Below are 12,548 nucleotides of genomic sequence, written 5' to 3'. Positions count from 1 at the left end.
ATGGAAAAGAAAACGATCTGATCTGATCTTATCTTCTTGACGTGGTCTTTACTTGTTGAGCTGTTGGTTCGCTGAGTGGGACGGAATCTACCAAACCGAATAACTTTGCTTTTATATGTCCTGAGCTGTTGCCTGCAGGTGGATGCTGACACGAGCACGAATAATTTCCTGCCCCCCATTTTCTCATCTATTATTCCTTTTCTCAGTTTGTGTAGTAAAACTGCATTCAACTCCCAGCTGGTACAATGGTAACATGCTCAGAGAAGATCACAAATGGAGTACGTAATAATCAAAGAGGATAAGATAATTACTGCCGGTGCATATGCACATCCACCCACACAAGCAAATCAAATAATTAAATATGGATATGGTAAAACACCAGAATTAGCCACGGGGCAAGTAACATTCATTTAGCTAGCGTGCTTTGTTCATGGGCTTGACGTCCACGATGCCGTCGTTGCCGGCCAGGGCCCGGTACTTGTCCTTCCTGGTGAGGCTGGTGCACTGGTAGGAGAGCGTGGCAGCGATGAGCCTCTGGATGTAGTTGGCCACCTCGTGGCTGGGCCTGCCGCCGCTGCTGCAGGTGAGCTCCGACGGCAGCTTGCTCAGGAACGTGACGGTGTACAGCGGGCTGGGGTTCATGAAGAAGTAGAAGGGGTCCATCCCCTTCCACCCCCTCGCCGTGGTGCCGTGGAACATGCCCATCCGGCTCTCCATCGCCACGGGGACCACCTCGTCGGTGAGCTCCGCGAAGAGCGCCGAGAACCGGAGCAGGAACGGCTCTCGGGACGTCGTCCCCTCGGGGCAGATGGCGAGGTCGCCCTCCTGCAGGAGCCTCGTGATCATGGCGGCGTCGGTGACGCGGTTACGGCTCAGGCGCACGGTCCGGATCGGCGAGAGCATCTCAGACAGCCTTGACAGTGAGTAGGTGACGGCCGCCACGGGCCGGCCGAGCGCCGCCGAGAGGAAAATGGGGTCCAGCAGCGTGCGGTGCGAGCAGGCGAAGAGCACCCCGGTGCGGCCCGCCGTGCTCCCGGCGCGCGGCGGCGGGCTGCCCTTGACCACGACGCGCACGCCGAGCGCCCAGAAGGCGTAGTAGACCCAGGGCATGGGCAGCAGCGCCCCCGCGGCGATGCGGAGGCACGCGAGGACGAAGCCCGCCGGGCACCACAGCACGGTCAGCAGCGCGGCCAGCGGCGTCGGGCGGAGCGCCAGGCGGCCGTCGTGGAAGATGACCTGCCTCCGCAGCTGGTCCATGCTAACGGCCTCCACCGGCGCCGACGGTACGATGTACGCTTCCTGCCACACACGGGAGCAGAGCCCCCACGTTCATCAATTCCACAATTAAAGAGACGCTCAAGATTACTGTACTGTTAAATACTCGTGCAGTGCGCACTAAAATGTATTAATCACGTGCAACTAGGACGCCATCATGGTTCATGTCTGTCCGGCCGTATAGCTATTTTTGTTTGGCTTAACACCAAACACCAAACACGTATCACCTCTAATTTCATAATAAATGTCACAGGTTTGAATTAAAACCAGTTCAAAAGTGCGACACTTATTTTGAAGCGTAGTGAGTAGTACCTAGCTATCTCGTGACTAATATTTTCTTGTTATCCCGTAGGAAAGGTATTTCGTGTCGTATGCTGCCGTTAAATATGATATGATGTTGTAACCTGTGGGCATGCACTATCTACCAGTCTTTAGATTTAACTTTGTTCTATCCAACTAGGTGCACCAAGCGCTGACCGTATGTGTGTCCTAACTGTATCTTGTTCTTACTTATTACTCCCTCCGTCTTAAAATAAGTGTCTCAATTTTGTACTAGCTCTAGTGCAAATTTATACTAAGTTCAAGACACTTATTTTGGGACGGAGGGAGTATCTAGCAGTAGTAGCACGTACAATCTTTAATTTTCTTCTACCTTTTATTTTTAAACAATAAAGTTATTACTGGTAGTACTACAGGAGTAGTAAATCGAAACCACCACTTACGGACTTACTACCTACCAACCTACCAGGTACGCTGGCCGTGTAAATGTAATTGATGCTGCCGGAGCTTTTCTTTAATCAATCAATGTTGCGTAGCGCGTAGGTAGGGGCAAGCAAAGCCGTGTCGGGTCCTTCACCAGCACGCTCATAACAGCGGGCATGGGAGCCAAGATGTCATCCAACCAACCATACTGTTTGCGTGTAATCTTAGTGCATCTGTTAGTGCACAATAGGGATAGTTGTTAGTAACTAATTTTGAGCCTAACCTAGGCTCAGTTGTAGATCAATGATCACCTTACCTTAATCCACGCTCGAGCTACGCATTTGGCACGGTGTGATCAAGAATGAGTAGTTTTACGGTGATTGGAAGGCACTAGTTTTGGGCCACTTTGTTATGCAGCAAGCAAATCAACAAGTAGTTTCTACGTAGTACGGCAGTGTGGGCCATCTTGTACCAACAGTCTAGAAATTAATATTGCACATGCATATAATAGAGCTGAGCCCGACACCGTATACCCCTACCACACATGCGTGATGCGTACAGCATAGACTCACTTCGCACTTTAGTATGGCAGAGACGCAGGCATGGCCCCAATGTATGTACCACGCCTTAAAATTGCAACTCTGTTTCAAACGCGGCAACGAATGTGCATTGTGGAGTTTTTCTCAAACATTAATTAACCACTTAGGCAGTGAACGTACTGTACAGTACATGCACTACGTCCACTCCTTGCATGCTAAACCATCCAAAGTTAATTCTGATACTAGTAGTGGGGATGCTACGAAGAATTACACTATGTATATGGAAGGAGTAATTAAGAGATACGTAATTACCAGCTAGGGGCTAACCTTGCATTGGCACATGAAGGGGTAATCGGACCGGCGGTCGCCGAGGCCGACGTCCGGCACGTCGCCATCCTCGTCAAATATCTCATGCAGCGCCTCGGCCTTGCGTCGCCCGACGAGCACGCCCCGGCGCGTGTGCACCATCCCAGTGGCGCGGCCGCGCCACGTGGCGAGCTCGGTGCCTGCCACGGCGTCGGCTCCGAGGCACTCCCTCAGGAACGGCTCCGCCATGATCCGCGGCGTGGAGGTGAGCACGACGCGGCGCCTGGAACACGCCGAGAACACCCGCCACGCGCCCGGGTGCACGTCCGCGGCGTAGAACCGCGGCAGCACGGCCTGCGCCGCGGACTCGATCGATGACACCCGCGCTCCCGCCGTGGCCGCGAAAACGAGCACTCGGACAGCCGCAGCCTCCGATGCGGCGATGCCCAGCAGGGTGGCTAACGGCGCGAGGAGAAGCAGGAGCAGGAGCCGCGGCCACCCACCGGTCTCGAACGCCACCAGCGCGTAGTAGGGGAACGGGCTGCGAGACCGCAGCAGCGTCCCGTCGAGGTCGGCTGCCACGGCGTGCGAGCCGCGCCCCGACGCGTCGCATTTGTCCACCGACGGGAACGGCTCCACCCCGGCAGCCGCAGCTGCGAGCAATGACTCCATCTTGGTTCTCCTCGCCTCGCCTCGCCTCGGAGCTGGGTAGTGCCTGTGAGCTGCGCTTGCTTCCACGAGTTCGAGCCGCTGCGCCAGTCTAGCTCTGTGCTTTTGGGTTGAGTCGAGCCTGTTTCTGTGCGCGGGCGCGCCGGAATTTATATAGTGCCGCGAGGGGGGCGATTGTGCTCTGTTCGTGGTGGTGAAATATACGGTTGGTTGGTGAGCGGTAGGGGTATTGTGGTACATTACAATATGTATATGTTTATATTTGTATATCTGGTAATACGAGTCTCATTAGAGTAGAGCATTTTGAAGCTCGGTCTCCATGAAGGCCAGAATTTTTGATAAATTTAAAATTCAAACCTCTCAGTTTAACTCTTTTTAAAATAAGTGTACAAGCATACAAGGATGTGATGTGTATATGCGTAAAATTTGAGGATGAAATACCTTAAAATGCGAGCTGTGAAAAAAAATCATGAACTTTGAGTATGAATAGTGCATTTACTGAAATGCCACATATTTTTTTAGCACTCATTTAACGTACATGGTCCTTACACACTTGTACATTATATCTCTAAATATATATGTATTTGTTTAGAAAATAAAAAATAAAATGTACAAATATGTAGTTTGATCATTTCAAATTCGGCCTTCGTGGAGGTCAAGCTCCATTCAACATTTTCGATCTCATTGCTCCTATAAAAAATGGTGGAGTACCCACTTTCCGAGAGCCCCCTCCTCCGAGCCTCCGCAAACGAGGAGGCCATCCGCGTCGTCTGTTGCACGAGGGCCTCCCGTGGCTAGCTCCCTGACGATTCCATGACCATCCGATTTGCCCCGCGCCCCCCGCATTAGGACGACTTCCCGGGGGGTCCATGACGGGTGGGCCATGGGTGCGACCGGCGCCATAGTAGTGTGTGCCGTCCCGCACCCGATGGCGAGGCCGGGTCCTTCTGTCAGCATCGCGTGCCCCCTGCCGGGTTGCGTCGCTAGCGCCAGTCGGCCGCCTCATGGGAGCCTCCGCGAGCGAGAGCGCCCTCCACGCTGTTTGTTGCTTGAGGGCCTCCCGCGGTTGACTCCCTGGCGCGTACCGCGCCGTCCAATCGGCGCAGATGCCCACACCCGGCCGGGCTCTCTCTGGGGTCCATGAGGGGTGGTCCACAGGCACGACCAACTCCAGCTCTCTGTGGGGATTTTCGTCGCACTCTCGTTGCTAGATTTAATTGCCGAGATTATGGAACTGTTAATCGGATCTTATTTAATACACATGAACACTATTTGATTTGATGCGGAAATTAGTGGACAATAGAGTGATTATACCTCAGTTTGAAGAGGCCATCTTGTGATAGAGGCAAAGGTGTCCCGTCTTTCGATGAGACGGTGGCTATCGTTTTGGAGGAAGTCGACTTTGACGATCCGACTACGAACGTGCGAGGACGTCGCGCCTTAGCAATCGCTAAACCAACTCCGATAGGTTATTGACCACGCCGGAGCACGATCAACCTGACCACGAAGGTCTATTTCCTGCAGGCAAACGAAGAACAAGCAAGAAACTAAGATTGCAATCTGGATATTGCGAATATAAGAGGAAAGCTTTATTGATCAAAGGTGGGGTTCCGTGACGCCTTTGTCTGGTCGTTGAACACAAACGAAGTACGCGAAGTTGCAGCTATGGCGAACTTTAATCTAAACAAAACCCAAAGTCTAAACGATGCCCTAAGGGCTGTATATATGGAGGAGAGAGGGGGGAATTTCGTGGCCCTTGGAGGAGGGGTCCGAAATCAACCCTAACTCTTGTTTCCCCACACATACGGACTCTAAAAACTGTCTATAATCAAGTATTTCGAAATTACATGGGCCTGGCCCAAAAATAAGGTGACGCAGCACCTAGAATAGCCTCTGGACGAAATTTATGAAGTGGCATCATGTATATTTCGTCCAAGGCTTCATGCACTCATTATGGTGGCTTCAAAGTCCTAGAATCATCACTTGTAACTCCGTTCTTGTTTCCCTTGCGCATGCCACCATCTCCATGCTTGAACTTGCTCCAAGGTTCATCTTTCTTGTCCAAGATAGGCCCTTCATTTGTAAGAAAAACAAATGTATTCAATTTAGGCAGCATCATATTCACATGAACATTAGAATCGTTACCAAGAAACGAAAGTACCTGATAATTCAATTGGCGTGCGCGAGCTCTAGTAATTGGTCCAGTATGTATAGCAGCAGGGGCTGTGGGTGTAACAATGGTATTGATGTCCTCATCATCCTTCCCTTCTTGAAATGAAGTCGTCCTCGACGAAAGCTCATCTTCCTCTCCCAAATAAGGCTTCAAATCTGCAATGTTAAAAGTGGGACTAACCCCAAAATCTGCAGGCACCTCAAGTTTATATGCATTATCATTTATTTTCTCTAACACCTTAAAAGGACCATCAGCACGTGGCATTAGTTTTGATTTGCGTAAATTAGGAAATCTATCCTTACGCAAATGTAACCAAACAAGATCTCCAGGTGCAAACACAACATGTTTTCTACCCTTATCTCCAGCAAGTTTATATTTAGCATTCATACGCTCAATGTTTTCCTTAGTTAACTCATGCATTTTTAAAATTAATTCAGCACGTTTTTTAGCATCAAAATTAACCTTCTCCGAAGATGGAAGAGGCAACAAATCAATAGGTGCACGAGGTAGGAAACCATACACAATTTCAAAAGGGCACATCTTAGTAGTAGAATGCAATGAACGATTGTAAGCAAATTCAATATGAGGCAAGCATTCTTCCCACATTTTCTTATTATTCTTCAAAACAGCCCTAAGCATAGTAGACAATGTTCTATTGACTACTTCAGTTTGTCCATCAGTTTGGGGGTGACAAGTAGTACTAAAAAGCAGTTTAGTCCCCAACTTAGCCCATAAACATCTCCAAAAGTGGCTAAGAAATTTAGTATCACGATCTGAAACAATAGTATTTGGCACACCATGCAGGCGAATAATTTCACGAAAGAACAAATGAGCAACATTAACAGCATCATCGCTTTTATGACATGGTATAAAGTGTGCCATTTTCGAGAATCTATCCACGACAACAAATATGCTATCCCTCCCCTTCTTTGTTCGAGGTAAACCTAAAACAAAGTCCATAGATATAAACCATGAGGATTTAGTCGTGACTTAGCTTTTTGACATGTAGTGCAACGAGCAACAAAACGCTCAACATCACGTCTCATCTTTGGCCAAAAGAAATGTGTAGCAAGTATATCCTCCGTCTTCTTCACGCCAAAGTGTCCCATTAATCCTCCTCCATGCGCCTCCTGCAATAACAAAAGACGAACGGAGCTAGCTGGAATGCATAGCTTGTTAGCACGAAACACAAATTCATCATTAATGATGAACTTGTTCCACGTTCTTCCTTCTTTACAATTCTGCATTACATCTTTAAAAGCAGCATCATGCACATATTGATCTTTGATGGTCTCCAAACCAAATATTTTGAAGTCAAGTTATGAAAGCATGGTATATCGACGAGACAATGCATCAGCAATAACATTTTCTTTACCCTTCTTGTGTTTAATGACATAAGGGAAAGTCTCAATGAATTCAACCCATTTAGCATGTCTAGGATTCAGTTTAGCTTAACTTTTAATATGTTTCAAAGATTCATGATCAGAATGTATAACAAATTCTTTGGGCCATAAATAATGTTGCCATGTTTCTAAAGTCCGAACAAGAGCATATAATTCTTTATCATAAGTAGAATAATTCAGACTAGGCCCACTCAATTTTTCAGAAAAGTATGCAACAGGTTTGCCATCTTGTAATAACACACCTCCTAATCCAATTCCACTAGCATCACATTCAAGCTCAAAAGTCTTATTAAAAGCAGGAAGTTGGAGTAAAGGAGAATGTGTCAACTTATCTTTCAATACCGTGAAGGCTTCTTCCTGTGCGGTACCCCAAACAAAAGGCACATCCTTCTTTGTAAGCTCATTGAGAGGTGCAGCAATGGTGCTGAAATCTCTCACAAAACGCCTATAGAATCCAGCGAGGCCAAGAAAACTCCTCACTTGTGTGACCGTTTTGGGCTGCGGCCAACTCTCAATAGCTTCAATCTTGGCTTTATCAACTTCAATTCCCTGTGGAGTAACAACATAGCCAAGAAAAGATACTCGGTCGGTCAGAAGGTGCACTTCCCAAGGTTACCAAACAAACGTGCATCACGTAGAGCAATAAAAACAGCACGCAAATGTTCCAAATGTTCCTCCAAAGATCTGCTATAAATCAGTATATCATCAAAATAGACTACCACAAATCGTCCAATGAAAGCACGTAAAACTTCGGTCATTAGTCTCATGAAAGTACTAGGTGCATTAGTTAACCCAAAAGGCATGACTAACCACTCAATAAACCAAACTTAGTTTTAAATGCTGTTTTCCATTCATCTCCCAATTTCATACGAATTTGATGGTATCCACTACGCAAATCAACTTTGGAGAAAATTGTAGAGCCACTCAATTCATCAAGCATATCATCTAGCCTAGGAATAGGATGACGATAACGAATAGTAATATTATTAATGCCTCTACAATCAACACACATACGTGATGTACCATCCTTTTTAGGCACTAGTATAATAGGAACAACACAAGGACTAAGAGATTCTCGTATGTAACCTTTGTCGAGCAGCTCCTGTACTTGACGCATAATCTCTTTCGTCTCCTCTGGATTGGTACGGTATGGTGCACGGTTGGGTTGCGATGCACCGGGAATTAAGTCAATTTGATGCTCAATCCCTCGAATAGGTGGCAATCCCGGTGGCACGTCTTGTGGGAAGACGTCAGCGAACTCCTGCAAAATGTTAGTGACAGCAGGGGGCAAAGAGGAAGGCACGTCCTCGAATGAAAATAATGCCTCTTTGCACACAAAAGCATAGCAAACAGATTTGCTAAAATCTAGCTCATCAATATCAGATTTTGTGGCAAGTAAACATGCACTTTTCAATTTAATTTCAGAAGCAACACTAGATGGTTTATTATTAGGTTTCATTTGTTGCTCAAATTCTTTTGCCACAATCTGATTTTCACTCTTATTTTTCTCCTGTTTTGCTTTATTAGCTCTATTAATATCATCTTTCAAAATAGATTCAGGAGTCATAGGAAGCAAAGTAATGTGGCTATCCTTATGAACAAGAGTATACTGATTATTTCTACCACATCACAATCAACATAATCAGCATATGTAGAGATACTGAAATGCACACGAACAGTACGTGTTACCTTAACCTTGCCGCTGTTGTTGAACCATTGGATGTAGTAAGGATGTGGATGTGGTCTTGTGGTGAGAGATAGCTTCTCCACCATCTCCATGCTAGCCAAGTTGTTACAGCTCCCTCCATCTATGATGACGTGAACAGAACGTTCCTTCACAACTCCCTTTGTATGGAACAAATTATGCCTCTGATTTTGCTCAGCTTGTGTGACCTGCACACTCAAAACACGTTGAGCAACTAAACATTCATACCTGCCAGCATCTTCAGGAGCCATGTATTGCGTCTCATGATCAGAATCATCTCCACCGTGTTTTTCACGTGTAATAAGAGCCAAAGTCTCCTCATCATAGTCACTAGCGGACTCATACCCACCATCCTCAATAGCAATCATCACACGCTGAGATTTGCATTCTCTCGCCAAATGTCCTCTTCCCTTACAACGGCGACAAATAATATCACTTGTGTGCCCTGTTGATGCCATGGAAGAAGAAGAGCTCTGCGCAGGCCCGACAGGTGTGCTCTTGGCAGAGAGTGGTGGTTGTGCCTGCTTGCTTGTAACACGGCTGGAGGTGGCACCTGATGGAACTACTGGTGTAGTGGAAGTAGAGGATGCATGTGGTGTCCATGATGAAGATCGACGTGCAGAAAAGTTAGTTCGCGCCAATGCCTGTCGATCCTGCACTTCACGTTCAGCTTTACAAGCAAGATGGAATAAACGAGTGATACTATTATACTCCTTATACTCTAGAATGGTCTGAATCTCTCTATTTAATCCACCCATAAAACGTGCAAGCATAGCTTCATTCTCCTCAACAATACCACATCTAATCATGCCAGTTTGTAATTCCTGATAATATTCTTCTACAGAATTTTTTCCTTGTCTTAGACGCTGCAGTTTTTGAATTAATTCACGTTGATAATATGGTGGAACCCAACGAGTACGCATAGCAGTTTTCAAAGCAGCCCAAGTAGCTGGAATAGGATATAACCTACAATGTTCAGACCACCAAACACATGCAAAGCTAGTGCAAGCACAAACAGCAGCAGGAACACGTCTCTCCTTAGGATATTGTAAACATGTAAATCATTGTTCAGTTTCTAACTCCCAAGTAAGATATATATCAGGAACATATCTACCCTGAAATGGTGGAATATTCAATTTCAGTTTAGGGAGAAGGTCATGATCTCGTAGCTGAGGGGGAGCCCTACCATTGCCATTATTTGCATGTGGACGACCTGGTGGTTGTGGTGCTGGTGGTTGCACGTAGTTCTGATTTTGATCAACCTCATCCTCGTAATCTCCCGCCTAATCATCCTCCTCCGCATCAGCAGCAGGAGCCACAGAAGTATCAACAGCAGCACCAACAGTTTGGCCAAACGCAAGAGGGACACGGCTCGCTCGGCGGAGGGCTGTTTCGTGACGTGGAGGTAGTCGTTGTCATCGTCGTCGTCGTCGTCGTCGTCGTCGTTGTTGTTGTTGTTGTTGTTGTTGTTGTTGTTGTTGTTGTTGTTGTTGTTGTTGTTGTTGTTGTTGTTGTTGTTGTTGTTGTTGTTGTAGAGGTGCGTTAGGTGCAGCCGGTGGTGGTGGTGGAAGACGCGCGAGCAATTCATTGAACTTGTTATCGAGCTTTGTTTCGAACGCCTTCTCAATGCCATCTATCTTCTCCATGGCCTCTTCAAATCTATTTGGCACATCTTCCACCTGTCCACTCATCATTTGCTGAAACTTATCATGTAACTCTTTGTTTGTCATGTTCTCCCAGTCAGTCTCGTCGGCTTGTGATCCTGTCATGGTTAGCAGCAATAGAAACACACAAGAATATGATCCTACAGACTACTAGGAAGTGGTGGGGATGGTGTGGTGGACAGTCACAAATCCGTCAAGCGAATCTCAAATTCTTACCAGTTCTTACCAAGCAGCAGGTGGTGACCAGCAACCGATGTAGTCAAAACTCTCAAAGCTTGGATAGAGCGATTACCAGGGAGAGTCAAACGCACGACGTAGATGTATGTGGAGCTGGGAAGACTTATAATATAGTAGCAAAAAGGGTCAGCAATAATCAATTCAGATATGCAAAGTTGAATAAACGCTCAACGACGGTACTGTGCTGGTCCTAGGCTAGACCGTACTAGAGACGCGAGCCTAGAACACTAACAAAGTCACGGCGCTGCACGTAAACAAGGGAAAAGCACACTCTGAATTTTTTTTCGCTCTGTTTTTTTGGCGCTCCTCTTTTTTTTTGCAAAAAATCACTATAATGGCGAGTGTCTCAAAACTCTTCCCAGGTCAAACTGACAGGATGGGCATGAATTTTTTTTTACTTTTTTTCGGAAATCAGGGCAGCGAAGACGAAAAAGTGCGACAAAAAATCACTATGATGACACGTGGCTCAAAAGACTCAGAAAAGCCTAAAAACAGGATAGGGAAAAAAATATTTTCGGCTGCCAAAATTTTGGCCTAAAAACTGCCCGGGGGTCTCCAGACTTTTTTTTTCCGAAATCTACTCAGGCAAGGAAACACGAATCGGAAATTAGACGGATCTCGAAAACAAACCTAATATGAAAGTAACTCGGATTGGTGGTGGATATATGGTGGTAGGATATGGCAGCGGTGGTAGTATATGGTAGCGGTGGTGGTATATGGATACAAATTGGTGGTGGTATATGGATACGGATTGGTGATTTTATATGGAGATGGATCGGCGGTGGATAAGCGGTGGTGGTAGATGGCAGGGGCGATGATGATGGTGCGGCGGCGGCGTGACAACTTATGACCAGAACTCGAAACTCTAAAAGACTAGACTCTAAGACCAGCAACTAGACACGACGATGCAACCGCAAATTCTACAAAGCAAAATACTGAAAAGACTATGCAAAGGCTCAGACTGGTTCGGATATGATGAACTAACCCTAATTTTTTTTGGCTTTTTCGTGGACTGTAGGTATGAAGAACAGACACAATCTAAACTACGAAAAACTGAAAAATCTCACCGAGCAACCTGGAAATCTGATACCACTTGATAGAGGCAAAGGTGTCCCGTCTTTCGTGTGACGCCCGGATAATTAAGCTACAGTAATCCCTCGTTAACGATGCCACGTCACCCTATTACTGTTGATAAACTCTCGATGTTTCAGGACCGAAACAAATTCAAAATTTAAATAAAAGCAAACAACAAAAGTTTTCAGATGTTAAAACTAAAATGTTCGGATCGTGACAAATATTGCGTAGGTAGTTATGGTGAAGAAACAACATTTTTATAAAAAGTTTAAATGCACTTAAATGATTAAAACAGTAGGTAAAACTATTAAATAAATGCCTTTGATATTTTATAAAATCATAAACTATTTTATCTTGAGGTAAAACTTTTTAGGGTAGTGGGTTGTTTTGGAACACTAATTTGGAGCTATTGTCATGTTTTACTGAACTAAGAATAAAGTGTAACTAAAATAAAACAGAAAAGGAAAAAGAACTAAAACTAAAACAAACAAAAAAAAGAAAACAAAATAAAAACAAAAGCCCCCCCAACTGGACCTGGCCCAACTGGGCCAACCCCAGGCCCAGCCGGCCAGCACCATCCCCCCCCGGCCGAAAGGCCCAGCTCCACCCTGGCCCATCTGGCCTACCTTATCCCCTCACCCCCACCGACAGCCACCCCCACTCCCCCCCGAAATATCTCCCCTGCCTCCCCTCGATCTGGATCGGGGAGGGCTCGACCCCGCCGCCGCTGCCTCACCTCGCCCCCGCTGCCGCCGCCAGGTGCCGCCCCGACCCCGTCGACGCCATCACCCCGGATCGCTG

General features: G+C 46.5%; 1 protein-coding gene across 1 annotated transcript; it reads right to left on the bottom strand.

Moving 5' to 3' along the window:
• Positions 1-267: 267 nt before the first annotated feature.
• On the bottom strand, positions 268-3,731 carry LOC123158264 (glycerol-3-phosphate acyltransferase RAM2). Its single transcript, XM_044576325.1, has 2 exons — positions 2,844-3,731; positions 268-1,299 (listed from the first exon to the last, which is right to left on the bottom strand). Exons 1-2 carry the CDS (start codon positions 3,729-3,731, stop codon positions 415-417), a joined length of 1,773 nt encoding a protein of 590 aa, XP_044432260.1. The 3' UTR covers positions 268-414.
• Between the last annotated feature and the right edge of the window lie 8,817 nt (positions 3,732-12,548).

The sequence above is a fragment of the Triticum aestivum genome, chromosome 1D, assembly GCF_018294505.1.
Source record: "Triticum aestivum cultivar Chinese Spring chromosome 1D, IWGSC CS RefSeq v2.1, whole genome shotgun sequence".
Classification (NCBI taxonomy): domain Eukaryota; kingdom Viridiplantae; phylum Streptophyta; class Magnoliopsida; order Poales; family Poaceae; genus Triticum; species Triticum aestivum.
This window is presented reverse-complemented; position numbering and strand designations above follow the sequence as displayed.